The 27101-nt window shown below is 46.0% G+C and overlaps 1 protein-coding gene and 1 long non-coding RNA gene across 28 annotated transcripts in view; one reads left to right on the top strand and one right to left on the bottom strand.

Annotated features, from left to right (window-relative positions):
* Positions 1 to 27101, top strand: part of FRMD4A (FERM domain containing 4A) — a 696700-nt gene that overhangs the window by 649130 nt on the left and 20469 nt on the right. For 15 of the 26 annotated variants that reach the window (XM_054236791.2, XM_078329488.1, XM_054236792.2 and 12 more), the window contains 3 exons: positions 16252 to 16385; positions 20859 to 20981; positions 25234 to 25462. In XM_054236791.2, the coding sequence (XP_054092766.1) occupies positions 16252 to 16385; positions 20859 to 20981; positions 25234 to 25462 (486 nt within the window). Of the gene's footprint in view, positions 1 to 11040; positions 11137 to 16251; positions 16386 to 20858; positions 20982 to 25233; positions 25463 to 27101 lie in introns of all 26 variants that reach the window. The other 11 variants (XM_054236787.2, XM_078329485.1, XM_035252801.3 and 8 more) reach the window with 1 other exon arrangement.
* Positions 15334 to 27101, bottom strand: part of LOC103794101 (uncharacterized) — a 40591-nt gene continuing 28823 nt past the window's right edge. For both annotated transcript variants that reach the window (XR_013519527.1, XR_013519526.1), the window contains one exon: positions 15334 to 24336. This is a non-coding gene — a long non-coding RNA (uncharacterized LOC103794101). The remainder of the gene's footprint in view (positions 24337 to 27101) is intronic.

The following is a 27101-nucleotide window of genomic DNA, read 5'->3' as shown; positions in this document are numbered from 1 at the left end:
GGCTGAGGCAGGAGAGTCACTTGAACCCAGGAGGCTGAGGTAGGAAAGTCACTTGAACCCAGGAGGCAGAGGTTGCAGTGAGCTGAGATCGTGCCACTGTACTCCAGCTTGGGCGACAGAGTAAGACTCTGTCTCAAAACAAAAGAAAAAAACCCACTAAAATTATATAAGCTTCAGGTCCCATAAACGTAGATCTGCCTCGGCCGCATCATCTGGGGGCCACTGTCAACCCCATCCTGCTTGGGTCCTTCAAAAATGTTTCATCCAAAAAATGGGCTCAATGCTCATCCTTTTTGAGGCTTGGGAGTTTACAATGAAGACTGCAGAGAGTGTTGTCTTCTAGAATCACAGAGAATGAAATTCTAAGCTGAAGACCCCTACCTCGAATTACAGCCACTCCCAGTCTCCTGCCAAATGACCCAGAGCAGATAGAGCCAACACCTTGTTTGTGTTTTAAATACAGCCTACTCTCGTTTTTTCCCTAACCCTGTGAAAACCCAGCGTCAGATTAGAGGCTGTCAGCCCACCTTCCCCCTTAGCATAGGGAATCCGGCTGGCTCCAGCTTGGATTCTTCAAGCTCGGTGCTTCTCAAACCTTGGTGTACATCAGAACTGCTTGTAGGGCTTGTCAAAACACCTCTCAGAGTTCCTGATTCTGTAGATCTGAGGGGAGACTGAGAATTTATACCTCTAGCAGGTTTCCAAGTGAGGCTGATGCTGCGGGTCTAGGCACTTTACTTAGAGAGACTCTCTTGTTGCTGTGGAAGACACAAAAGCTTGAGGTGGGTGAGTTCAGGATCCTGGCACCCAGGTATGCCCACTTTTAAACCTGTGTCCTGGTCCATCTGCATGGGCCCCCTAGTGTCTGGCAGACTCCCAGGGGTCACCAAGGCAAGAGTTTACCTTAATAGCAGCTATAGATGAAGCTGTGAACAGGACCCCCAAACCTCCTGAGATGAAATTGATATCACACACCCATCAGAAATGAAACCTGGCTGGGCGCAGTGGCTCGTGCCTGTAATTTCAATACTTGGGGAGACCGAAGCGGGTGGATTGCTTGAGGCCAGAAGTTTGAGACCATCCTGGCCAACATGGTGAAACCCCATCTCTGCTAAAAATACACAACTTAGCTAGGCGTGGCGGTGCACACTTGTAATCCCAGTTATTTTCAAGGCTGAGGCAGGAGAATCACTTGAACTCCAGAGGCAGAGGTTGCAGTGAACCGAGATAATACCACTGCACTCCAGCCTGGGGGCAACAGAGCAAGATTTTGTCTGAAACACACACACACACACAGAGAGAGAGAGAGAGATGAAATCCAAGCATCTTTAAGACTTGTTCATCTCTATGACTGCCCGCAGGCTGGACACTGCTAATCAATCTGGTGGGCTAGAAGATAAATCCTTAGAAAAACGTTTTGCTTAATCCACCCATACACCGAATATATAAGCATCGGTATGCCAAAACATTAAAGTGATTTTCAAATGCTTAATCATTTGGCGCTGGGGCCCCAGGCTAAGGTGATTAGGTGTTAGTAGGAGCAGCTGGGGCCACTTGCAGAGCGGTTCCCATTATCCGTTTCAGTGCCCTCAGCCCTTTCTGCTGCTGCACAGCTGAGCAAGAAGAAACCCTAGTGAGAAGGTGAGAAAGCCCCATGACTCAACCAGAGGGCAGGTCCGACTCTTCCCAGCCCTGCAAGTTTGAGCCTGCAAAACATCCTTTAATGCCAGGGTGGAGGCTCCTTGGGGTGCCCCACACCCACCTCCTGTGACTTAGGAGCACCAAGACATTGGAGGGACACACTGCAAACAGGAAACATTCCATCAGGGAACAAAGGGAATTTCTAGCATCTCTCAGTCTTGTTCTCCCTCCCGCTGGGACGGCTCATGGCTGCCAGTCTTTCCTTGCACCAGGAGGATAAAGCTTTCCCCTGATGAAACCATTGGCAGTGCCTTCTGAAAGGGGTTGCTTTCAGACCCCTTGCAATGGGGAAATCTAGCCTTGGCCTGAAGATCTAGGCGGCTGGCTCACCTCCACCCCTTTCTTCCGGCCTTTCTGCCCTCTTGCCTAGAATGTGTTCTGGCAAAGAGGACAAGCCCCACTGCTTGTTAACACTCTTCATATTACACTGGCTGCATTTTGTTTTCTGGTGTCCATTCAGAAAAGGTGATGCACATAACCCAGTATCCCATTTATCCAATTTGGTCAACAGTTTTCTCTTTCACCTCCTTGGTAGATGGTATCTGATAAATGTTTCTTAAAAGCATTTTGAGAAACTAGTCACCATTTGAGAATTTTCTAACACTGGCCCAGTGCCCAACACCCAATAAGTGTTCAATGCACAGTTACTGAAATTAAACTGAAGAATACTAGTAAGATTCCTGCGTGTGCTGAGCTCTAAGAATCTTCAGCTTATCACAGTGGCTCACACCTATTTGGGAGGCGGAGGAGGAAGGATCACTTGAGACCAGGAGTTCCAGATCAGCCTGGGCAACAGAGCAAGACCCCATGTGTACCAAAAAAAATCTTCTTTTTAATATAGCTGGACCTGGTGGTGCATGCTTATATTTCCTGCTACTTGGGAGGCTGAGGCTGGAGGATCACTTGAGCCCAGAAGTTCAAGGCTATAGTGAGCTGTGATGGCATCACTGTACTACAGCCTGGGTAACAGAGTAAGACCCTGTCTCAAAAAACAAACAAAAAAAGAATCTTCTAATCTTCTATGTTCGTAGAGTTTATGGAACCTTGGGCCTTGCTGAGAACTCTCATAGGATCTGCCACCAGTATTTTTTCCCAAATTCTATTGTAAGCCTTTGTCACACTGGTATGAGACCTTTGAGGTTGTGTCACGTCAGTCCCCTCCTGCAGTGGTATCCACCTTTGTCATCTTTCATTCGTTCTCCGACCGTCATCTATACCCAAATCATGGTGTGTCTGAGCAGCGTCACAACCCTGTAAGATTTCTGTGGAATAAACGTTTCTGCCAGCTCCCAGCTCTGCCACGTACTGTACACAGCATTTTTTTTTTTTTTTTGACAGAGTTTCAGTCTTGTTGCCCAGGCTGGAGTGTAATGGCACAATCTTTGCCATTGCAACATCTCCCTCCAGGTTCAAGCAATTCTCCTGCCTCAGCCTCCTGAGTAGCTAGGATTACAGGCATATGCCACCACTCCCAGCTCATTTTTTGTATTTTTAGTAGAGATGGGGTGTCTCCATGTTGGTCAGGCTGGTCCTGAACTCTCAAGCTCAGGTGATCCGCCCACCTGGGCCTCCCAAAGTGCTGGGATTACAGGCATGAGCCACCGCGCCCGGCCCTATACCCAGCACTTTAAAAACTTATAGCCCATCTCTGCAAAGAGTTTGTGTACTGCTTATTGATGCCAAAAAAAAAAAAAGGGCATAAAATTTTTCTAAGCTATTAGTAACTTTGAAGGTAATTTGCCTATTTAAGGACACTTAATTACCTTTAAAATTACTGAAGCTTAGTACTTGGTATCTGAGGCCTCATATGCTAAAGAAGTGAAGAATGTCATTGGTATCTATTAAAGAAGCCAGGCCAGGCGCAATGGCTCAGGCCCGTAATCCCAGCACTTTGGGAGGCCAAGGCAGGCGGGAGTTCGAGACCAGCCTGGCCAACATGGCCAAACCCCCTCTCTACCAAACATACAAAAACTAGCCACACGTGTAATTACACGCCTCTAATCCCAGATACTTGGGAGACTGAGGCAGGAGAGTTGCTTGAGCCAGGAGGCAGAGGTTGCAGTGAGCTGAAATTGCGCCACTGCACTCCAGCCTTGGAGGCAGAGTGAGACTCTGTCTCAAAAATAAATAAGTAAGAAGCCAATATCCATGTCTACCAAAGCTCTGAGCCACGGTTTAGCATTTCAAATGGAAAAAGTCAACATAGTTGACTGCAGATTTTGTTTCATTTTTAATTTTTAAACCCAAGATCCATCACCAGATTCTTCACAGTCCTGCTGATCACGCTGCAGTAACTCAGTGGCGGATGATTTCAGCATAGTTGAAGTGATTAATTAAAGCTTGAGACCGGGACCCTGAATCCCACAGTAGTGATACATAGAGCGGTGAGCTGTCCCCTGTGAGACCCTGCACACCTGGATGTAAGTGGAGGCCCTTAGAGGTGGTGAACCATCGGAGTCAAAGCTGTGAGCTTGTGTTGGAAGAAAAGGAATGATATTCTCACCTCCTGGTGCAGCTCTGAGGGGCATTCAGATGGGAGGAAGGTCAGGGAAGCATATCCTGAATCCATTTGCACAAGGACTCAGTGCCTGTTTACTGACCGCTGGAGGCAGGGCAGGCGGGGCAGGCGGGGCCCGTTGTATTCACGGCTGGAGAGATGGTGATTGCGTCCACATTTGTAGCTGTATCTCTCTGTTGCTTTTGCTCCTGTGTTTTCAGATAACACATTTTCAGAAGGCTCAGGGACAGTTTAAGAGGATAACTGTGAATTCAAACCATCTGATTAAAACATATTCAGAGATTTTTTTAAAAAAAGAAGAATCCAAAATCCATTTTGTGGGAACTTCAATGGGTTTATTCCTCCCTTCCCATCTCATATTGCTTGAAATTCCGGAAAAGGCTGGAGGGGAGAAAAAAGGGAATAACAACAAAAGCAGCAGTATCTGTGTGTATCGTTGTAGGTGGAGATGCACGGCCCCCTTCGTAGCTTGTCTGAAAGTGAGAAAGAGCCCGAGAGTTGTTCTAAGCATTGTTTTGGGGATTTTCCATTAGAGACTAGTTCATTCACTCATTCATTCATTCATGCATGCATTCATTCATTCATTTTTGAGACTGAGTCTCTGTCCTCCAGGCTGGAGTGCAGTGGCACAATCTTGGCTCACTGCAACGTCTGCCTCCCAGATGCAAGCAATTCTGCTTCTGCCTCCCAAGTAGCTGGGACTACAGGTGCAGGCTACCACATTTGGCTAATTTTTGTATTTTTAGTAGAGATGGGGTTTTATCGTGTTGGCCAGGATGATCTCAGACTCTTGAGCTCAAGTGAGCTGCCTGCCTCAGCCTCCCAAAGTGCTGGGATTATAGGCGTGAACCACCACACCCATCCCAGCCGTCAGAGAACAGCTCAGATTTCAGTAGGAGCTGGGAGAGTTAGTTTTTGTTCTCAGCCTTTTTAAAGAAAATAGCACAAACCCACTTAGAAAACACCCAGTGTTCTGCAGGGATGTGTGGCTTGTTGCCTTAACCACCCAAACAAAAAAATGGGACTACAACTTTTCTTACATGGAATGATGAGGCCACTCTTGGCTTCTTGACTAGAAGTCTAGGGCCGTGAACTACCCCTTCTCTACAGAACTAAGGGATATGTTGTGTTTTCAAATGGGAATTTGGCTGTGTGATTAATGAGGTGGCCATTGAGTCATCTGTTGTGTGATCAGCAAGATTCTGAAGAATCTGATGATGGATCTTGGGTTTAAAAAATAAAAAATGACCACGCCTGTAATCCCAGCACTTTGGGAGGCTGAGGCGGGTGGATCACGAGGTCAACAGATCGAGACCATCCTGGTCAACATGGTGAAACCCCGTCTCTACTAAAAATACAAAAAATTAGCTGGGCATGGGGGCACGTGCCTGTAATCCCAGCTACTCAGGAGGCTGAGGCAGGAGAATTGCCTGAACCCAGGAGGTGGAGGTTGCAGTGAGCCGGGATCGCGCCATTGAGCTCCAGCCTGGGTAACAAGAGCGAAACTCCGTCTCAAAAAAAAAAAAGTAATAATAATAATAATAATAAATGAAACAAAACCTGCAGTCTGTCATTGTACCCTGGCTCTGACACTTTCCGTTCTGGGAGAAAACAGGTTGTGCTCAACGTGGGACCGGCATTCTCTGGGATCTGTCCGTATTCAGTCCTCAACTGTTGACACGCTCCCATTCTCTGAATGCTAGCACTTCCTCCCATTGTGAAGGAGTTTATTAATAACTAATGTAACAATGAGGGTGCCAGCTATCTGACATCTCTCCAAACAGAGAGGAGAGCTGATAGGCTCTGCCAACGTTATGATCGCAGCTGTATTCAGCTCAAAGTTCAGTGTCTTGCACTGCCATAAACCACACGACGTTTTTTGGTTTTGTCTTTACCCTTTTCCTCTCTCTCCCTTCCTCCTCCTCCTCCCCACCTCTCTCTCTCTGTCTGGCCTTTTAAAGTTCTCTGTTACCAATGGCCTGTGGCCTCTCCTTTTAGGTCTAACAATGGACAGGATTCCAGGGGCCTTAATTTTGGTCATAGCCTCTGCTCTGCCGCAGGGCACAGCCAGAGTCAGAGTGTGCCAGGGTTTGTTTATGCTGGACCGTGTGCCCAGAGAGCTGTGAAATCTCTTTCTGGGGGATGAGTGGTTCTGGATTTGTTTGAGCAGGACTGACCTGAGTCAAAATTGAGAAGGAGACAGAATAGTTATCCCTTTCTGCTCTTATTTTGAGGGAAATAAAAACAAAGTCATTTATGCCTTCAGGTATTACTAATAAAGGAGCATTTGCCCACTAAAGAGAACCAGGACAGAATGACAACATGTAACCTAAATGAATGACTTTCCAATGATGAAAATTTTTTTGAGACAGGGTCTCGCTCTGTCCCCCTGAGTGCAGTGGCGCAATTCTAGTTCACAGCAGCCTCAAACTCCTGGGCTTAAGTGATCCTCCTGCCTCAGCCTCCTGAGTGGGTAGGACTGTGATGAAATTTTAAATACTGAAAATGAGATATCACTCTCACGTCCCACGAGCATTTCTCTGTTCCCATTTAGGGCAGCCCTCTGTTCCAGTGCTCCTTTGCTGAGAGCACAGAACGCGGGTCACTGAAATACGCAGTTAATCTGCAAACGTTGGCATTGCAATAGCCTCCCAAGCTCAGAGCCAGGAGATAGGTCAGCTCACTCATTTCACAGCCTGAGAAATGGAAACTGTAGCATTTACAAACCATAGTTTCAACTGGATATTTTACTGGATGCTGACAATTTTTTAAATTGCCTGTTCAGTTTTTATTCTCTCTGTTTTTCTTTCTCTCTTCTCTTTCCCTCTCTTTCTGGTAAATTACATTTGCACTCTTCACCAACTGCCAGTGAGCCATGGACTTTAGCCAGAAAGCAGAGCTATTCCAGAGGCTCCCAGCCACCCTCAAAAGGCGCTTGCTTTTCAAAGAGCTTCAGTTTCAGTGCTCTCTGAAATGAACTATTTTATTTCTAAAATTTCTGAGCCTGATGAAAAGTTCTCCAAGCATGAATTTTTCATGTCGAGCATCACATTTAATTCTCTGCCATGGTCCCCGTAGATGACACGTTTATCCCGCAATCTGCAATGTGGGATTATTCCCCAGGTCTCCTAAGACATCTTTTATGTCAGGAATTCATCATTGAGGATTTGTCAGGGAAATAAATATCTTTTTATCATAAAGAAGAGTTCTAACCTTTTCCTTATATTTATTCCTGGGGTATCTGCCAGAACTTTTCCTTACCGCTTTTCTTGATCTGCTGGGGATATGCCTTCTTCATTTTTCCCCCCTAAAAATCTAAAGAGACAGGTTGTCATTTCCCTTCCTTAGTTCTTGAGCAGCAGATTCCTTTCTTCTCTGGAGCACTGTTTGCCTCGAAGTTTCCCCTCCTTCTAGAGAGGAAAGCGCCCCTTCTCTGTCTTCTGAAATCAGTGTCTGCTCATCAGTACTCCCTCTGTGTCTAAAACGGATGAGCCATGCGTGGCTCCTGACAATGTCCTCTGGGCAGAATGTGCACTCATGTCCGGTGCTGAGTCGCCGGGGGTCTTTTGAACAATTGGAGCATTTCTGGCTTGTGGCTGGATGAGGTTGCCCTTCCATGCGTCCGCCGGCTGGGAGGAGAGCTGCTGTTTGTGCTGCTGGCCTTCCCTCCACATCCGCCCCTCCACGCCCAGCTGTCCCCCAGCTGGAGTCTGGACTTCCCCAGCTGGAAACTGGGAAACCCTCAGTGACACAGGCACAGTCTCCAGGGTCTCAAACAATGTCCGTAGCATTGGGAAGTTCACAGATTTCCAAATACCCCCAAAAATGACTTTCTGACTTGGTGTGAGTCACTAGATCTCTCTCTGCTCGGTTGGGAACTGTCTCTTTAGGATCATCTCTTTTTGTCCTCCTTGTTGGCCAAATTAGTGACCTGGTTCAATAAAAATCCTTTGGATTAGGATTGAAACGTGGTCATAAATTCGCCAGAAACAACGGATTCTATCTTCAGTCTAGTATCATTCGAGTAGATATTTTCCTTCCAGTAACTGGGAGGAAAGATTTTTTGCTGGAGAGCTGACCTGATACTCTGTTTTCCTAACAGTAATTAAGAGGCAGGCTTAACCTCCTCAGAGAGGCAATAAAAAAAAAATCACCCAGCCAGGCGCGGTGGCTCACGCCTGTCACCCCAGCACTTTGAGAGGCCAAGGCAGACAGATCACTTGAGGTCAAGAGTTGGAAACCAGCCTGGCCAACATGGTAAAACCCCATCTCTACTAAAAATAGAAAAATTAGTTGGGCATGGTAGCATGCTGTAATCCTAGCAACTCAGGAGGCTGAGACAAAGGAACCACTTGAACCCAGGAGGCAGAGGTTGCAGTGAGCTGAGATCATGCCACTGCACTCCAGCCTGGGCAACAGAGCAAGATTCCATCTCAAAAAAGAAAAAAAAAAAATCCCAGCTAGATGTGACCAGTTGCAGTCCAGGATAATTACCCAGTTAGCTCCCGGGTGCGAGTTCCCCCTTCTATAGCACCTCCTACCCATCTCATTCTTTTTTGTCTCTTTGTTTAGAGACAGGGTCTCACTCTGTCACCCAGGCTGGAGTGCAGTGGTGTGATCATAGCTCACTGTATTTTCAAACTCCCAGGTTCAAGAGATCTTCCTGCCTCAGCCTTTCGGGCAGCTGGGACTACAGGCACGCGCCACCACAGCCAGCTAATTTTTTTACTTTTTTATTTTTAGATACGAGGTCTCACTATGTTATCTAGGCTAGTCTCAAACTCCTGGCATTAAGTAATCCTCTCACCAGGGCCTCCCAAAGTGCTGGCATTACAGGCATGAGCCACCGTACCCGGCCTATTCTTGTGGCCGGCTGTCTTTTGCCTCCTGGCGAGCAGCTCTGAGTGCTGGATGTGTGTCTGCTGTTCCTGTCTCCCCAACACCACCTCAAACATGGAAGGGGATCCAGAGGCATCTGTTATTTGTTGGCAGATCCGAAGAGCCCCTGCCTCCATCTCCTGCTTCCTGCTCTTAGGTTTTGATTCCTGCACTGTCATGCAAAGAGCCCCAGCTGGGGAGGTGATGTGACTGCCTTCTGTACAGGTTTCCTAGGGCATCCCAGCTGGGACCAAGACAGAAAGCTCCTCCCCGTGTGGAGTTTTATGCAAGACAGAACCACAGAGTTAGACTCCCAGTTCAGCCTCCCTATGCCCCTGTGACCTCTGCTATGAAAATGGGGGTGATGTTTCTGTGCAGCAGGTAGGAAGCTCCTATTTAGGAGTTCCATAAAAATCCATTTCCTTTCCCTTCTCCTCCTGAGCTCCCTGACTTGATGCAGCCACTGTGGGTGGTATGTCTACAAGCATTCCACGTCTCCTTGGTTGTCCGCTAAATATACTTTCTCTTCTCCATTTTGGAGCGCTCTGAATTGGGGTACTGACTCCTAGTGAGGGCTAGGAACGGTGTGTGTTGGTGGGGAGTGGGGGAGGTTCAGACAGGGTCTTGCTTTGTCTCCCAGCCTGGAGTGCAGTGGTGCAGTCACAGCTCACGGCAGCCTCGATACCCCCAGCTAGAGCAATTCTCCCACCTCAGCCTCTGGAGTAGCAGGGTCCACGGGCATGCACTACCATGCCTTACTAATTTTTTTAAACGTTTGTAGAGATGAGGTCTGGCTCTGTTGCCCAAGCTGGTCTCAAATGCCTGGCCTCAAGCAATCCTCCCATTTCAGCCTCCCAAAGTGCTAGGATTATAGGTGTGAGCTACCACCCCAGCCTCGATTTTAAATAGAAAAAGTAACTAGTATTTATGTAACACTTAATATATTCTGACCTCTCTTCCAAGCATTGTCTCTCTTAATTCTCCCAACTTTTGAAGAAGTCCTGTTTTAATTCCCATTTTATAGAGGAGGAAACTGAGACTTTGTGAGGTTACGTGGCCTTCCCAAGTCCCCGTGGCTGGTAAACAGCAGGGCTGGAACGCACACCCAGCCCTGTTAACTCGAAACCACTGGCTGTACGCTTCTGCTTTATAGGAGGGTACAATACCAGTTTGTGTTTTCCAAAGAACATTCAGAATACTCTTACGAATCTGAGTGTTGCCCGAAACTTTACCAAAATTGTACCTATATATTTGTGTATTATGTGTATCTTTCAAAAAAAGTATTGAGATCACCTCTGTTTTTCCTTGGAGTCCTGACCAACTCATTAAACCTGGACAGCCCTTTCCAGGTAGCACTGTTTTTCCAATCAATAAAATCTGAAATCTCACTCTTCTACCTACAGTCAAGAGGTTCCATCCATCTTCCACTTCATTAGTCCCAGAGACAGCTCAGATTAAACTCTGTTCAGCATTTGAGTGTACAAATATTTGCTTCAGCATGTTGATAAGATGAAGAGGTAAGTCCTTTAGGCACTGGTTGATAATGACACACATGCTTCCAACCCAGGAGAGGCTGTAGCAGTAACTGAAATGAGAGCAGAGTTGGCAGAAGGCTAGAGGTTGGGATGGTAGCGAAAAACCCGGGGGAGGATTGAGCCGTGTATAAGGTTCCTATTGTCAAAATTGCAAAAATGACTGCCAGCAGCAAGAGGGACTAGCCGGGTGAGCTGTTTATTGAGTAATAGCATCTTCAGTTTGAGGAATCTTAGAGATTGGTCAATTGGTCACTTTATAGACGGGGCCATGAGGTTAGTAACTCAAGGCCTTACACCATTTAATGGCAGATATGTGATGAAAATCCAGGTGTCTTTCCTATCAGTTACTGCCCTCTCCATGATAGCAGATTTATATCCTTTAATTTTTTTTTTTTTTTTTTTTTTTAGTAGAGAGGTGGTCTCACTATGTTGGCCAGGCTGGTCTCGAACTCCTGTCCTCAAGCAGTCCTCCCACCTCGGCCTCCCAACGTGCTGGGATTACAGGTATGAGCCACTGCGCCCAGCCTAGATCTTTTTTTTTTTTTTTTTTTTTAATTTTTAAGGGGCTAAACCCAACCTCAAAGAGATTTGCACATGCAAAAGCAGATATGTGTTCAAATTACTGGAAATGGATAAATCAGCAGAAGTCTAAGTGCTGATTTGAAATTAGAATTTTTGGTTACATTTTGTTGTTGTTTTGTAGAGATGGAGTCTCACCATGTTGCCCCAGCTGGTCTCATACTTCTGTCTTCAAGGGATGTGCTCCCTCCTTGGCCTCCCCAAGTGCTGGGATTACAGGTGTGAGCCACCAGAGCCAGCTTTTAGTTTTCAAGATTACCATTTCCCTGAGCCCTAAGGTTCCACCCTGCCTCAGTTTCTTCATGAAGTCATTCTGTCACTTGAGGGCATGAAGGCAGCCTGCAAGAGTGAACTTCCCTGATTTCTCCCTGTCTGGCAGCTTCTTTCCTCTTCCCTTTTAAAACCAACCTGCTGGGTCAGGGGATACCTAGTGGGCCTTTGTCGGGGAGATGAGAAGGCAGGTCAACATTAGAGGGCAGTTTGGGCTCCTCCTCCTGATGCCCTTTGAGCCACTTCTGTGGAATGTTCCTAGTGTGCACATGTCCCTGGACACTTGGCCACCTCTCCGCTTGGTGGCCACATTTGCCTAGTTGCAGGGAGCAGCCCAGAGGCACAGAACACACAAGCTCTGAGATAGAGCAGCTGTGAGAGCTCTGAGCCCTTGCCCCAGAACAGTGGATTGCCTTTAATGACAAAAAAGGCAGTGGGAACCTCTTTTCATTACAATAGGACACCCTGAATACATGCAGCAGGTTCTCAGGGAGCTGCTGTTTTGAGGAATGTGAAGTGGAATTGTGTAAGAATAGCCACAGAACCTCCTTGACCCCACCTCCACCTCCACCTCCATCCGTAGCTGCCTCAATGATGGAGCTGTAAACCCAGGAACTCAGGAAGCATCATCTGTGAACACTGTGTATTTTTAAAAAGTGGAGCTCCTAGAAGTATAAAGTAGAACAGAAGGTTCCAGAAGCTGGGAAGGGTAGAGAACGTAGGGGATAGGGAGAGATTTGTTGAAGGACACAAATTACAGTGAGGTAAGAAGAATTTGTTTGGGTGTCCTATATCATTGTATGATGATAGTAGATAACAGTAGGGTATTATATAGCTTTGAAGAGCTAGAGGGAGGATATTGAGTATTTCCAACCCAAAGAAATGATCAATGTTTGGATAATGGGTATGCTAATTACTTTGATCTGATTACTATACATTGTGTGTACCAAAACATCTCTATGTACCCCATAAATATATACAATTGTTATGTGTCAGTTAAAAAAAAAATTTTTAAAGAAAAGAAAATCTTGACTAGTTCTGTATTGCTGCTTTCTAAAGGTGAACTTTGGACCTCAAGTGTTTCACAAAATTGAATAAGGAAGCTCTTTTCTGTGACTGATTCTTCATTAAACAACAGTGAGGAGGCAGTTGCAATGATTTCTCTCTTTCTAATTCTACTGGGGGGGGTGCGTGTGCGTGTGTGTGTGTGTGTGCATGTGTGTGTGTGTGTGCATGTGTGTGTGTGTGAGTGTGTGTACATACACACACTCATGTTCAACCTGCCCTAGTTTGAGGGTTAACCTATTCGAGGCACAGTGCTAAGTGCTGGAGATATGTTTTCTCATTCAGCCTTTATGAATTAAGGAGGGCAGGTAACTTACCCAAGGCCACACACATCCAGTGAGTGGTTTTGACTGTCAAACCCAGATCTGTTTTACCCTCTATCCACCATCCAGTTACCACTACTACAGTGGAAATCTGCATATCCAGGGCAGGCTGGCTCAGGGACTTTGCAGGGATTTCGCTTGGTACCCAGGCACCATCTTTGCCCTGAAGTAACTCCAAGGCTAATGGCATGAAACAGAGCCAACCAGCATTAATGCTACCATGTACAGAGAGGGGCTCTTGAGCCATGGAGTCTGCCAAGACTTTCTTGCCTATTTTCTGTGGGCTTGGAATCTAGGCTAATTATTGTAAATGATAATAATTTGGGTAGCATTAATGAGCCGTGGAACTCAGGGCCAAATCTTAACTAATCCCATAACTAGCAACATGATTATCCAAAAATTGTGTGCTTTACCTCCCTTGAGATTCATATTGTTGTGATTTGTGTCATTCCTGAATAGTTAATTCTAAGATTGGACTTAATAAATCATTTCCTATTGAAAGGTTAGGCAGGGGTGAAAGGGAAAACAATGAATTTTTCACTGGAGCTAGAAATCCTTTAATCTTCTTGGACCCAAGTTTCTCTAGGCCTGTTTTTTAAATCTAGAGTCTGACTTCCTTCCAGTATTATTTTACATTCTTATTGATTCTTTCCGGGATGAAGCAGACAGTACCTCAGTCAATGTTCCTGAGTCTCCAAATGTGATTGACCACTGTTACTGAGAGAACCAGATGAAGAGTCCCAATGATTTAGCCATGTAACCTAGGAGGGACATAAACTAGAGATAACTGAGGACTGGTAAACACAGGGTAATTAGCTTACAGAGGGAGAGAACCTGAACCATTTCAAAAAGGGGAACCTGCATTAATGTCCCGTGATGTGCTGTGTGAATATGATGCTATATGGAGTTAGTAGATGAGAACCATGAGGTCCTGGATTTTTGGTAAGGATGAAGCTTTCATGTGTGCAGTTGCATTTGGAGACCTGCAACTAAAGTATATCAAAATCCAGGAAAGAGCTACAAACAGCCAAGGCAGGTGGATCATGAGGTCAGGAGTTCAAGACCAGCCTGACCAACATGGTAAAACCCTGACTCTACTAAAAATACAAAAATTAGCCAGGTGTGGTGGTGGGTGCCTGTAATCCCAGCTACTCGGGAGGCAGAGGTAGGAGAATCATTTGAACTGGGGAGGCGGAGATTGTAGTGAGCCAAGACCACACCATTGTACTGCAGCCTGGCAACAGAGTAAGACTCCATCTCAAAAAAAAAAAAAAAAAACAACAAACATAAGTCAAAGATTGGAACATAGGTTCTACAGTGGAACAACTTACAGGTGTTAGATTTTTGTTACCAAGAGGAGACAAAAATTATAGCATCCAAGCATATGACTGAGAACATTTGATTAGGTTGTTCCTTCAAACTAATATTTGTTAGCTGCTTTGGAGGCATAGAAATAGTATGTTTCTGTGGTGATAGATGTATTCTCTGTTTCAAGCTCAAATTGAGTAGAGGAGGGAAAGAACAAAATCCATGTCAGAATCAAAATGTCCTTAGACATTGAGAATTCTTGATGATTAGGGTTGTAAGAGCCTATATGTATGGTAATTGATGGAATACAGGTTTTCTGCTCAGAGACTTTAAATAAAAGAGAATAGTATACTTATGGGACAATTTAAGTAAAGCAGAGTTGTTTGACACCATGGCACAGTTCTTTCTAGCCTTACGATTTGCGATGCCTTTTCTACCATTGGAAGAAACAGAACTATTGATTCTGGGAATTCTGACTAGATTATTCTCACATCTGTCAACTGTTTACTAAAATTGTCCAAAACTTCTGTTGTTTCCTATGGAAATACAATTTTTTCTCCCTCTTAGCAAAGAAATCCTGCCAAGGTTTTATTGGGGTTACACTGATTCCGTTGTTTAATTCATGAAGAATGAACATCTCCACAACATCAGGCTTCTAATCCTTGACCACAGTATCTCTCTCTTTACTTAGGTCTTTAATTTTTCTCAGCAGACTGGGATACTTTTCATGGTAGAGGTGTTGCTCATCTTTAATTAGATTAATCTCCCTAGGTATTTGAAGTTCTTTGATGCAGTTGTCAGTGGCATGGTGGGAGCCCCTGAAATGCACACCCACTAACACCTGTCCATTTCTGACACTTCTGCTCACCATGGGCATGCAAAGTGAAGTTATAATCAGCTTTTCCGTTTGTAGAGAGTCAGTGTTCCTTTTCTAAGCCATCAAGGTAGAAAAAGCATAATAGTTTCACTGCAGGAAACTTATTTCACAATCCAAACACTGGCAGTCCAGAAATTACTCCTTTAGTCTAACCTAAATTCCTCCGGTTGGCATTTCAGCTTATTTTCCTTCTGTTTGGTTTGAAGATTGCCTTCCGCAGAGTTTTCCTATCTGGCACTCTGCTATTGAAATCATCACGTTTTACCCAGGAAAAGCATGTTAAAATATGCATAACTTTTATTAGGAGGGAATTTGCCCATGATACAAAATGTGAAGTTAAAAAATACAATAACATTCTAATTTTACTTTTTAAATATATGTGCTTAGGGAAAAATGCCAAAAGAAAATGCATAACAGTACCTAACTGCATTTTCAGTTTTTATGATCAACATGCATTCTTTGCACTAAGCAAAAATAAGCATTTTAAATAACTTTAAAACGTTATTTTAAGTATTTAAAATAAATAACGTTTTAAATATGTATTACGGCTGGGCACAGTGGCTCACGCCTGGAATCCCAGCACTTTGGGAAACTGAGGTGGGCAGATCACTTGAAGTCAGGAGTTCAAGACCGGCCTGGCCAATGTGGCAAAACCCTGTCTCTACTAAAAATACAAAAATTAGCTAGGTGTAGTGGCGGGTGCCTGTAACTCCAGCTACTCGGGAGGCTGAGGCACGAGAATTGCTTGAATCTGGGAGGTAGAGGTTGCAGTGAGCTGAGAGTGCCACTGTACTCCAGGCTGGGCGACAGAGTGAGACTGTCTCAAAATAAATAATACATATTAAAATTGCTGGCATGTACTTTTCTTTCCCCCTTTCTTGTATAAAGTCGATTAGAATTTGCTAGTAAAATTAAAACAGGTATGTGACATATCTTAAGATAATCAAGAAAAATAAACTTCTTTTTCAGGAAGACACCAAACTGTCTTCCTGCAGGTTCTCCTGCCTAGCTGTAAATTCCATGCAGTGCTGGAATGTGCCTCTCACAGTTAGAGCGCTGAGCACCTGTTTTATTTCACACTCCCTTGATTCCTGGGGTAAATCCCATCTCCGCAGCGTGGGCTCCAGTTAAATTCATTAGTAGTCCAGATGTGTGTCCCCTGTCAGCCGGCCAAGTAACCCCACTGTTTATTGACAGGTTCTCAGGAATCAGATAGCTCGCAGTCAGCCAAGAAGGACATGCTGGCTGCCTTGAAGTCCAGGCAGGAAGCTCTGGAGGAAACCCTGCGTCAGAGGCTGGAGGAACTGAAGAAGCTGTGTCTCCGAGAAGCTGTAAGCCTTTCCTAGCTTGTCCTGTTGAAATTCGTGTTGTCTGTGATGTCATTGATCTTCTTGATGTCATTTGATCTTTTTGATGTCATTTGATTATTTTGACAGAAGACAAGGGTGGTGATAAAAAGAGAGCCTATCTGGGTGGTGAGCACTCTCCTGCAACACAAATGTCGGAAACGTCCAAACCTCTGTAACGTGCTTTGTCAGAGAAAGAATTAGAGCAGAACCACGTTAGCAGAAACCCATCGCAAATCTTAGGAAAGCAATTGGCCTGGCTGGGGAATGCGCTATGTGATACTGTTGGTATTAGTGAATTTTTATAAAGAATATGTTTAAAGGGTTGGAAAACATACGGGTTTTGTTGTCTGCCTTTAATAATTTGGAAAGCCTTGTTTTGTTTTCAGTCAAAGAAAAAGTCCCTAAACCCATCAAAGAATTAGTTGATGAAGCACTATGAGGACCAGTTAAAGTTGGTGCCGGCAAAATCTCAGATAGGACCCCACGGGAGTCCATGTGCCCGGTCCTAATGACGATCCTTCATCCTGGCTTGGTCGTTCATAAAGCATCTGCTCACGTGATGCCTCACTGATGATAATGGCTGGCCACCATCTTCTCAAGGCTTTGTGCCTGCGTTTATTGTTGTGGAGGCTTTTGTTCATCTTTAGGGTATTTCAGATTCATCTTTGGACATCTTAGTGAGATGCACTGGTGATCAACAAGGAAACCAGAATCTCACTTCATATATAATCACCTTTAGACCCTGTGACCTGGTGTTTCTTTAACTTTTTCATTAAAAAAGATGAAATCTTAGCCTAATGACATTTTTAAATGTTATGTAGCCAGGGCGCAGTTGCTCACACCTGTAATAGTAGCACTTTGGGAGGCAGAGGCAGGAGGATCACTGGAGGCCAGGTGTTAGAGACTAGCCTGGGCAACATACTGAGACCCTATCTCTACAAAGAAAACTTTTTAAAAAGATAGCCCAGAGTGGTGGTGTGTGTCTGTACTAGCTAGTCGGGAGACTGAGGTGGGAGGATTGCTTGAACCTGGAAGGTTGAGGCTGCAGTGAACCATGATCACGCCATTGCACTCCAGCTTGGTGACGGGGCAAGACCCTGTCTCTCACACACACACACACACACACACACACACAGGAAATGCAAAGTAATGCTTTCTCAAGCCGGTGCATGTGCTAGTCTCACAGAAGTTGCTGCAAGCTGCTGTGTACATTTGTTTAAATATCCATTTCCACCTTCTTCTGTTTATTGCATGACTCTGTTAGAAGTGTTTGAAGACTTCATGTTTTTATGCAGTACACGTGACTGTGTGTGTGTGTGTGTGCACACGTCTGCATTGTGTACCTGGGCACAATGGGGTGGGAGCTCTCTAGGGAGAGAGCGACTGTGCACCACCTAACGTTACAAAGAGCTCTGCTGGCAAACAGTTCAGAATGGGAAGTCAAAGTCAGAGATGTATGCCCCTCCCCCAAACACTGAAGCCTTGCAGCAGGAAGAATGAAACGAGGGGCCGGGGAGTGAGATCACATTACACTTCAACTTGGCTTAATTACAGTCTGGCTTGATTTAAACCCGGGCCTGCTCAGAGCAGAACCACATTAGCACAAATCCATTGCAAATCTTAGGAAAGCAATTGGCCTGGCTGGGGAATGCGCTATGTGATACTGTTAATATTAGCAACATTTGTATAAAGAATAGGCTTGAAGGACGGGAAAAAATATGGGTTTTGGTGTCTGCCTTTAATAATTTGGGCAGCCTTATTTTGTTTTTAATAAAAAGTCCCTAAACCCAGGAGGCAATCGACATTTGAAAAACACAAGGTGCACGTCAGGGCAAGATGAGCATGCGTTATCAGAAAAATCTCAGCAACTCTCTTAAAGACAAAAGCAAAAGAAGGAAAACAAAGCTGCCACTTCTTATAATGTTAACTAACACCAGAAAACGTAACTTGAGTGGAGGCAGTAACCCAGCAAGGAGTCAGTTGCAGGCAGATTTCTCCGCCATAGTTTCTCTCACCTTAGCCTCTTGACTCCCATGTCCTCAAGGGCTGGGGGAAGTCTTCTTGCTAAATGTGTGCTGTTTTGTATCTCTGCCCTCAGCTCAGAGTATCAAGAAGCGCTGTTTGACCGCTGGGGAGAGGGGCAGCTAGAATGAGGGAGAGGGAGAACATTTGGCAGGATACAGGGAGGCACCAAGCCAAGGTCCCACTGCAGAGCGTTAAATTATATCTTCGCCATGCAGCTCCAGTTACACATGAAATCAGATTAAATATCTGGAGAATCAAGACTTTGACTCAAATACCTTCAAGTGCATGGTGAAAAAAAATCAGTAGCTTCATTGAAACTAGATTTTAAAACCACAAACAGTTTAGAGTTATAAATCCATGGCAGTTTTAACAACTTCTCCCTCCTTTTTGGAAGTTTCTAGGTTAAAGAAAAAATAAAATCCTGACAATATGAAACCCTCAATAGTTGTGTTATTTATAGACAGACTTTTAGGGAAGCAGATTTAAAAAAAAAAAAAGTTGCGGAATAAACACTTAACTACTTTGGAGACATTTGAACCACATTTTTTTTAAAAAAAGAAAAAACCAGGGAAGAAAATTGCAGGGAGTTTGATAGTCAGATAGTTGGCTGTTGTGCTCTGAAATGCTTACATTGAGGAATATAAAGTACGCGGGGTCATTGCCCAACGATCTGAACACAGCAGGGGAGAAGCAGGTGACTGAGGGTTTAATTGTGCTGATGCTCATGTCACATGCACGCACACGCACACATGCACACGCACGCACACGCACACGCACACGCACTCGGCACACAGTAGCTAGAGAAGAAGGCCCAGAATCACTGTCTCACGATTTGGATTTTCCCACCTGCTGGGCACTCAGGCCTGGGCTGTCCTGCGTGAAAGCTTTCTGTGTGACTGACGGATGTTCCTGAAAAGAGCCTTCTCAACTTCCTGGTCAGAGCAGCTCCTGAGTCTTTGTGTAGCATCCTCATGGATTTGGACTAGAACGTCAGAGCTGGTCTTTGCCTGGCAGTGCCCACTTTGCCATTGGAGGCAGACACACGGTGGGTCCCCCAGCCTTTTCTGGTCCCTGGAAGTGACTTCTTGCAGTTGATGACTGGCCTCCACAGTGCAGGGCAGCCGCTGACTGATTTGATCATTGTTCAGCCCTGATACAACTCACTCACAGACAGCCTGATTCTAATCCTTAATCACCCCAGAACCTCAGCCTTCCACCAGGATTGACCATGGAAGTCTGTCAGCTAAATTCACTGTCTTTGTACCTACAGCAATTAGATTTCCAAGGCCCTAAATACATACACAACAGATGTTTTTTAGTAGCCTTGTCAGTAACATGGATTATATGTTTTATGTTCAGTTTCTACTAAACTTTTTTGTTTAATAGACAGAGTCTTACTCTGTTGCCTAGGCTGGAGTACAGTGGCACGATCTCAGCTCACTGCAAGCTCTGTCTTCTGGGTTCAAGCAATTCTCCTGCCTCAGCCTCCCAAGTAGCTGGGATTACAGGCGCCACCACCATGCCCAGCTAATTTTTGTATTTTTAGTAGAGCCGGGGTTTCATCATTTGGCCAGGCTGGCTTCAAACTCCTGACCTCAAGAGATCTGCCTGCCTCTGCCTCCCAAAGTACTGAGATTACAGACATAAGCCACTGTGCCTGGCCATTCTACTAAAACTTTTAAATTAAACAGTTTAATGTCTTTTAAGCACAGCCTTTTCCTATAGCATCTGGCCAGAGTAGATTACGACCCTTACTCCGTTTCTAAATTATGTATAATGCACTTTTCTGGGATTTGCTGTATAGATACCACTCCTCTTGTGAAAATTCATTTGAAGGAAGCTTTAAACTTAGATATTTGAGCGGGACTATTTGATGCAGTTTCAAGAGTGTGGGATTTGAAGTTAGGATGACCTGAGAACTCATCTTGACGCTGCTCCTAACTGGCTGGGTGAGCTTGCCTGGTACAGAGCGTGCAGGCAGGAAATATTTGTTCAGCTAACGAATGAATGAAATTCAAGTGTTATAATGTGTTATAATGAAATTCAAGTGTTATAAAGTGTTATAATGAAAGCCAAAATGGTAATTGTGTTGACTTAACAGAAATGTACTTTGGAAAAAAACTTTGAAAGTGCATCTATTCTATGTAAGAGACATTGTTAGAGAAACAGAGTTTCTTTCTGGAACTCTTACTGAGGTGTAGTGCTTCATGTGAATGCTTCAGCCTAGGCATTGGATCTGCATCAAAGCGCATGTGTGTGTGTGTGTGTGTGTGCGCGCGCGCGTCTGTGTGTGTGTGTGCGCGCATGCGTCTGTGCGTGTGTGCGCGCGCGCGTCTGTGTGCGTGTGTGTGTGTTTGCATGTGTGTTCTAGGAAGCAGACATGCCCCACTGTGATTTATGCTCGCTCTGAATGCCATTTCACATATGCAGGAGCTCACCGGCAAGCTGCCAGTCGAATATCCCCTGGATCCAGGGGAGGAACCACCCATTGTCCGGAGAAGAATAGGAACGGCATTCAAGCTGGATGAACAGAAAATCCTGCCCAAAGGAGAGGTGTGTCCTTCCTTTCTGTCCTTGGATTCTCTCGCGTTATCCTACTTTTTCCCATTTGTTAGGCCTTCCAGGTTTATTGTAACAATCTTTTCCTTTCTGCCCAACGCCAGTATTTTTGCTGAGAACTTTTCTTGAGTGAACTGGCTAGTGGGTACGTGGCTCCCCTTGGGAGGATTCGTTTGCTTGCATTTGCAGGCATTTGGGTGTCTGTTGAAGCTGCTTGTCTGACACTGTGCGCCTAGCACAAGCAGCCATGTTGAGCTTGGGGAGAACATTTCAGTAGCATTCGTGTGAATGTTTCTGGCATCGGCATTGAATCTGTGCATCAAAGTACATGCATGCATTTGTGTGTGCACATGTGCGTGTGTGTGTGTGCGCGCGTGCGTGTGTTCTAAGAAACAGACATGCCCCACTCTGATTTATGCTCACTCCAAATGCCATTTTACATAGGCATTTGTCTGTATTGGGCTTTGTAATGGCCTCTCAGCCTTCAGTTACTCAGAGCCAAGCTTGATGTCTGATCTGTGGAAGAAAAGCCACCAAGAGAAGGAAAACTGAGGCCATAGCATCAGGTGCAAGGGTACACTGGCTGGGGAGAGACTGGTCGGGTGCACCGTCCCGTGGTGGTAGCTTCACCTGGCTACTCAAATCCCCAGGAGAACGTGTGCAGGATGTTTGGGCACTCCTGGCCTCGCTTGTTTGTGTGTGGAGAAGCCACTTTCTTCCTTCCGACTGAACACCGATGAAGCTGGGGCTGGAGAGTTCAGATGTTGGGGGAAGAAAAAAAACAGTGAAGACTTGAATCTCTGGCTGGTTAATGAGAATCCAGCCTCAGGCCAAATGAAAGTAGAGGCCAGGCATACATACCTTCAGGCCCCACCAGGAAATGCTTTCCCACATTTATTCTGAACAAAGTTACTAATTAACATGCTCTTGAACAGAGGCCTTAAAAGGTCAGGACTTAGAGCCTGGGGGAAAAGTAATACTGTATATATTTAGTCTTTTAAGAAAGCGATTGGGTAAAACCGACCCCTGGGGTAGGTAGGATTAGGGTAAGGGTGAATTCAGAGAGGGACCGAAGAGCTTGCGGCTCATCTGAGTGTTAGCGGAATCTCCTAAGATCTGCAGTGGAAGTTCTCTGGGACACAGGTACATACACCAATGTGTTTCAATCAAAACTAAAGCTCATGGGGCGGGGCACAGTGGCTCACGCCTTTTGCTACAAAATCCCAGCCCTTTGGGAAGCCGAGGCAGGCAGATCACTTAAGGTCAGGAGATTGAAAGCAGCCTGGCCAACATGGTGAAACCCGTCTCTACCAAAAAATAAAAACATTAGCCAGGCATGGTGGTGCGTGCCTGTGATCACGGATACTCAGGAGGCTGAGGCGAGAATCGCTTGAACCCGGGAGTTGGAGGTGGCAGTGAGCTGAGATCTTGTCACTGTACTCCAGCCTGGCCAACAGACTGAGACCCTGTCTCAAAATGAAAACAAACAAACAAACAAAAAACCCTAAAGCTCAATTAGACAGTTCCTGATCTGTAAAATGGAGCTTATGGCCCTGACTTCTTTGGGTGTCTCTAGGATTGAATGAGCCAGTACTTGGCACTCTTGACGCTCAGCAAACCGTTGCTTGAGGGGAAGGGGAGATGAAATCTCAAAGGAAGGGAGCCGTACTCAAGGCAGGAACTGCAGGGGACAGAGGGTGGGATTGAGGTCAGGTATTTCCAAATCCTGCCGGTCATCAGAGACTCCCTCAAGAGGAACTTCAGCTTCTCCTGTTGCTGGGCAGATACCTGGCCCTTAAGCTTTAAAGAGGGACCCCACTTTTAGGGAGTTTCCCCCAATACTGTTCCTCCTTGATCTTCCCAGAGTCCCACCGAACCTTTCACACACCTCAGTACCTTGTGACTTTAGCTCCCTGAGAACGCCCGAGGCATGTGCTTCCTTACTGTCGCCACACAGGATCTTTCCTAAGGTTGTACAAGGAAGCAGCCCGGGAGCAGCTGGCGTTCTGCAGAGTTCCTCTGAGAAGCATGACATGCTCACCTGCGGATCGCACCACTGCACTCCAGCCTGGGCGGCGGACTGAGACCCTGTCTCAAAAAAAGTAAAAGAAAGAGAAAAATCTAAACTAAAGCTCAGTTAGACAGTTCCTGATCTGTTAAATGGAACTTTTACTTCTTTGGGCGTCCCTAGAATTGGCACCGACAGGGGTAAAGCAGAGGCGCCTGCACTGCAGCCCCTGGAAATGCGCTTTGCTTCCCTGTTCGTACACTCGGCAGCCGTTTGCACGGTCAGGGCGTTCAGCCTTGGACTTGTCTTAGTTATTTAAATAGTGAGAATTTGTCCTGGGCTCCCCACAAAACTCTGAATCAGAGTCTGGCGCCAGGGCTATTGTGACAGCTCAGGAACAGCTGCCCCGGGGAGCCCACACTCACAGAACAGTCTTTGTCCCTTGGTGACTTGCCTATTTCAAGACCCCAGGCAGGAGTCCATGTTGATATTCTTTTCCCTCTGAGAGAACAAATGCAGCCAGCACTGGCAGGATTTGGCAGGAGTTTATTATCTCAGAAATAGTTCCCTTGAACCTTCACCGTTTGCTCTCACTCCTGGTTCCCGCTCTCTTTAGACCGCAAGTGCTCAAAAGTCAATGAGATCAGGCTAAGAACTTCTCCCTGATGGTGGCCTCCAGCTTGGTGCATTATGCACAGAGGCAAGGATGTTTTACTGAGCCACTAAACAGGAAGATGTGTTGATTCCAGCCAACAGTTGATCTCCTCCTATTAGGCTAGATCAGTTCGCATCCAATTTCAGAAATCTGTGAATTTCCTGGGGCAAGTTGTATGCTCTCTCCCTGGCCTTGAGAGGCTGCTGATGCATTTGTCCTGGGTTTACTAGCTGTGGAGTTAGCCAGACATCCTACATCTCCTGCAGGCTCCCAAGTATGCCCACCCTGCAGGACCCTGTCAGTAAGACAGCTCACTGCTCAAGAACACAACCAAGAAGATGCTGTTTAGAGCTAGGTCTGATCCAGAGGGGTTTCACTAGGGAAGAGAGGAAATAGAAAAATGAACAATTTGGGGGGGATTCTGCATTCACCCCCAAATCCTCACACATGCACGAGCTGCCTCTCCCATCCCTCAGCAGCTGGTGAATACGCATCTGCAGAGGAGAGGCTTGGTCAGCAGAAAGGACAGCAGCAAACATGCTGTCTGGGTGTCATCCGTTAGGTCCATCAGCCATTTCTGACAGCCACAGCTTCATTCTTCCAGGTCCCCAAACTCTGTTTAAGGAGAATCTCATCCATCTGCACTTCTTGGCCAAAGGAAAGGATGGAAGTGGGAGGGAGCTACACTAAAAAGAGAGGAAGAACATCCAATGAGCTGCAGGACATGGGGGGTGGACTGCCTCCACCTCCACCCACTGTCCATCCCTGCCCCTTGAAGGGCCCAGGCTTAGCCCAGCAGGCATCCATGAACAGGCAGATGTGGGACGGACAGCTGGAGCTTGCAGAAGAGCTCCTGCGTCTGGGTGCAGTGGCTCACACCTGTAATCCTAGCACTTTGGGAGGCCAAGGTGGGTGGATCACCTAAGGTCAGGAGTTCAAGACCAGCCTGGCCAACATGGTGAAACCCCGTCTCTACTAGAAATGTAAACATTAGCTAGGTGTGGTGGTGTGCACCTGTAATCCCATCTACTTGGGAGGCTGAGGCAGGAGAATTGCTTGAACCTGGGAGGCAAAGGTTACAGTGAGCTGAGATCACAGCACTGTGCTCCAGCCTGGGCAACAGCGAGATCCATCTAAAAAAACAAAAAAGAGCTTCCGAAAGACACACGGATGAGTGGGGATACGCGTCTTTCCTCACATCCCCACAATATGTGAAGATACAGGGAAAGACACACTATGTGGGTCAGAGCCCCGTAGGTTAGATGCATGTAAGGGTCACACAGTGTATGAGTCAGAGGCCATGCGTTAGGTGCGTGTGTGTTAGCTCCTTGGTAGCAAGCCCACAGAGAAGAATGGCATAAAGAAACTTCAAGAATCATGCTGCATCCTACATCCAAAATGGAAAGGAAGTGGCAACTTCAAAGCCTCTGTGGGCTCTGAATTTCCCCAGAGGATTAGGACCATTCTTGAGTGTCTCCCAAGGAACTGGGCTTGCCTTGGGGCTGGGGATAGAAGAGGGGTTAGATGAATGTCTCTCTGCTTAGCATCCCCAGTAATGCAAACTGGTGCTTTCCCTCCCACAGGAAGCTGAGCTGGAACGCCTGGAACGAGAGTTTGCCATTCAGTCCCAGATCACAGAGGCTGCCCGCCGCCTAGCCAGTGATCCCAATGTCAGCAAAAAACTGAAGAAACAAAGAAAAACCTCGTATCTGAATGCACTGAAGAAACTGCAGGAGATTGAAAATGCAATCAATGAAAATCGTATCAAGTCTGGGAAGAAACCCACCCAGAGGGCTTCACTGATAATAGAAGGTCAGTGCCAACCTGGCTGCCCCCACCTCACTCCCATGCCCAGGCCCAGGCCTCAGGAACCAGACACCAGGTTCCACGAGTGGTCCCTACATGACCTGAGCAGCTACCTAACTATGGTGCCTTCATTTCCCCATTTGTAAAATGAAGCAAATAAGGCCTGATCCCATCCCAAGAGAGAAGCCACGTGGACCCAGACACAGGTGAAGGGATTATGTGAGTCAAACTGTTGGTATCCCTATTGTCTTCCTCCCTGGGAGAACCTGCCTCTAGGAGGTAGCATTCTTCTCAGCCCTCACTGTGAACTGAGCTGAGTTGACTGGGCTAGCCCAGGCTGACACTCTCAGGGACCTGACTGCCCCTACTCAAATCTGGAAGGACAGTGGGGCTGCGGTACACAGCAGCAGTGACCCCTCTCCTTGAGCAGCCCCTGCCAACCTGCTGGCCCATATGCCTCCAATCCCAAGAGCTGAGGCTCGGCGACACTGGCCTCTGACTGTCTGGAACCCTGAGCTGAGGCTTCGGGAGACTGGCCCCTCTGATTTTCTGGAACCCTGAGCTGAGGCTTGGGGAGACTGGACCATCTGATGGTCTGGAATCCTGAGCTCCAGTCAGGGGTCAGGAATTTGGGTGATTACCTTTGGTTAACTCTAGAAGCAAATCCCCCAGAGTCTACCCACAAAGCATCAGGTCCCCTAAATTGTTAGAATCCTTCTTTTCTAAGTCAGTGACTTCCTGAAACTATACAGTAAGCATTCTTTCCTCCATGTGTACACATGTTTAAAATACTTTTGCTGTAAAAAGACACAAGGTAGAACAGTGTTTCCATGGGGTTAGGGGACAGGGGAATGTGGAGTTGCTGCATGATGGATACAGAGTTTCAGTCTGGAAAAATGAAAATATTCAAGCAGATGATGGATGATGGTGATGGTTGTACAACAGTGTGAATGTGCTTCAAGCCACTGAACTGTACAGGTACAAATAACGAAGCTGGGGTTTTGGCATGCACCTGTAGTCCCAGCTACTCAGGAGGCTGAGGCGGAAGGATCACTTGAGCCAGAGGTTTGAGACTGTAGTGCACTATGATTCTGCCTGTGAGTAACCACTGCATTCAAGCCCAGGCAGTGTAGCAAGACTGCATCTCTGAAGAAAAAAATGTTAACATGGTAAATGTGATGTTAATATATTTCCCTACAATTACAGAGATAGATAAATATAGATAGATACAGATTTGCAACCTAAACTCAGTATCCTAGGGTGGCAGTGACGTGCTGGAGATTCCAACATGTCAAACTTGGAGCTCCTGTGTATTCTCATAGTCCATCGTGCAACACTAATAAAGTGAATTCTTAGTTAAAAAGAGAGAAAAAAAATTTAATCCTTTGGCACTAGGAAATTTGGAATAACCATCTTTCCCTGTCTTACCCTGTTGTCCTTGGCCAAGACCACACAACTTTCCCCCACCTCCTAGTAGAGCTTCCTCAGCCAGGTGGAGTGCAGTGGCGAAATCTTGGTTCACTGCAACCTCTGCCTCCTGGGTTCAAGCAATTCTCTTGCCTCAGCCTCCCGAGTAGCTGGGACTATAGGCACGTGCCACCATGCCCGGTTGATGTTTTATATTATTAGTAGAGACAGGGTTTCA

This window comes from Callithrix jacchus, chromosome 7, assembly GCF_049354715.1.
Source record: "Callithrix jacchus isolate 240 chromosome 7, calJac240_pri, whole genome shotgun sequence".
Lineage (NCBI taxonomy): Eukaryota > Metazoa > Chordata > Mammalia > Primates > Cebidae > Callithrix > Callithrix jacchus.
The sequence above is the reverse complement of the archived record's forward strand: the minus strand, read 5'-3'. Positions and strand labels throughout refer to the sequence as shown.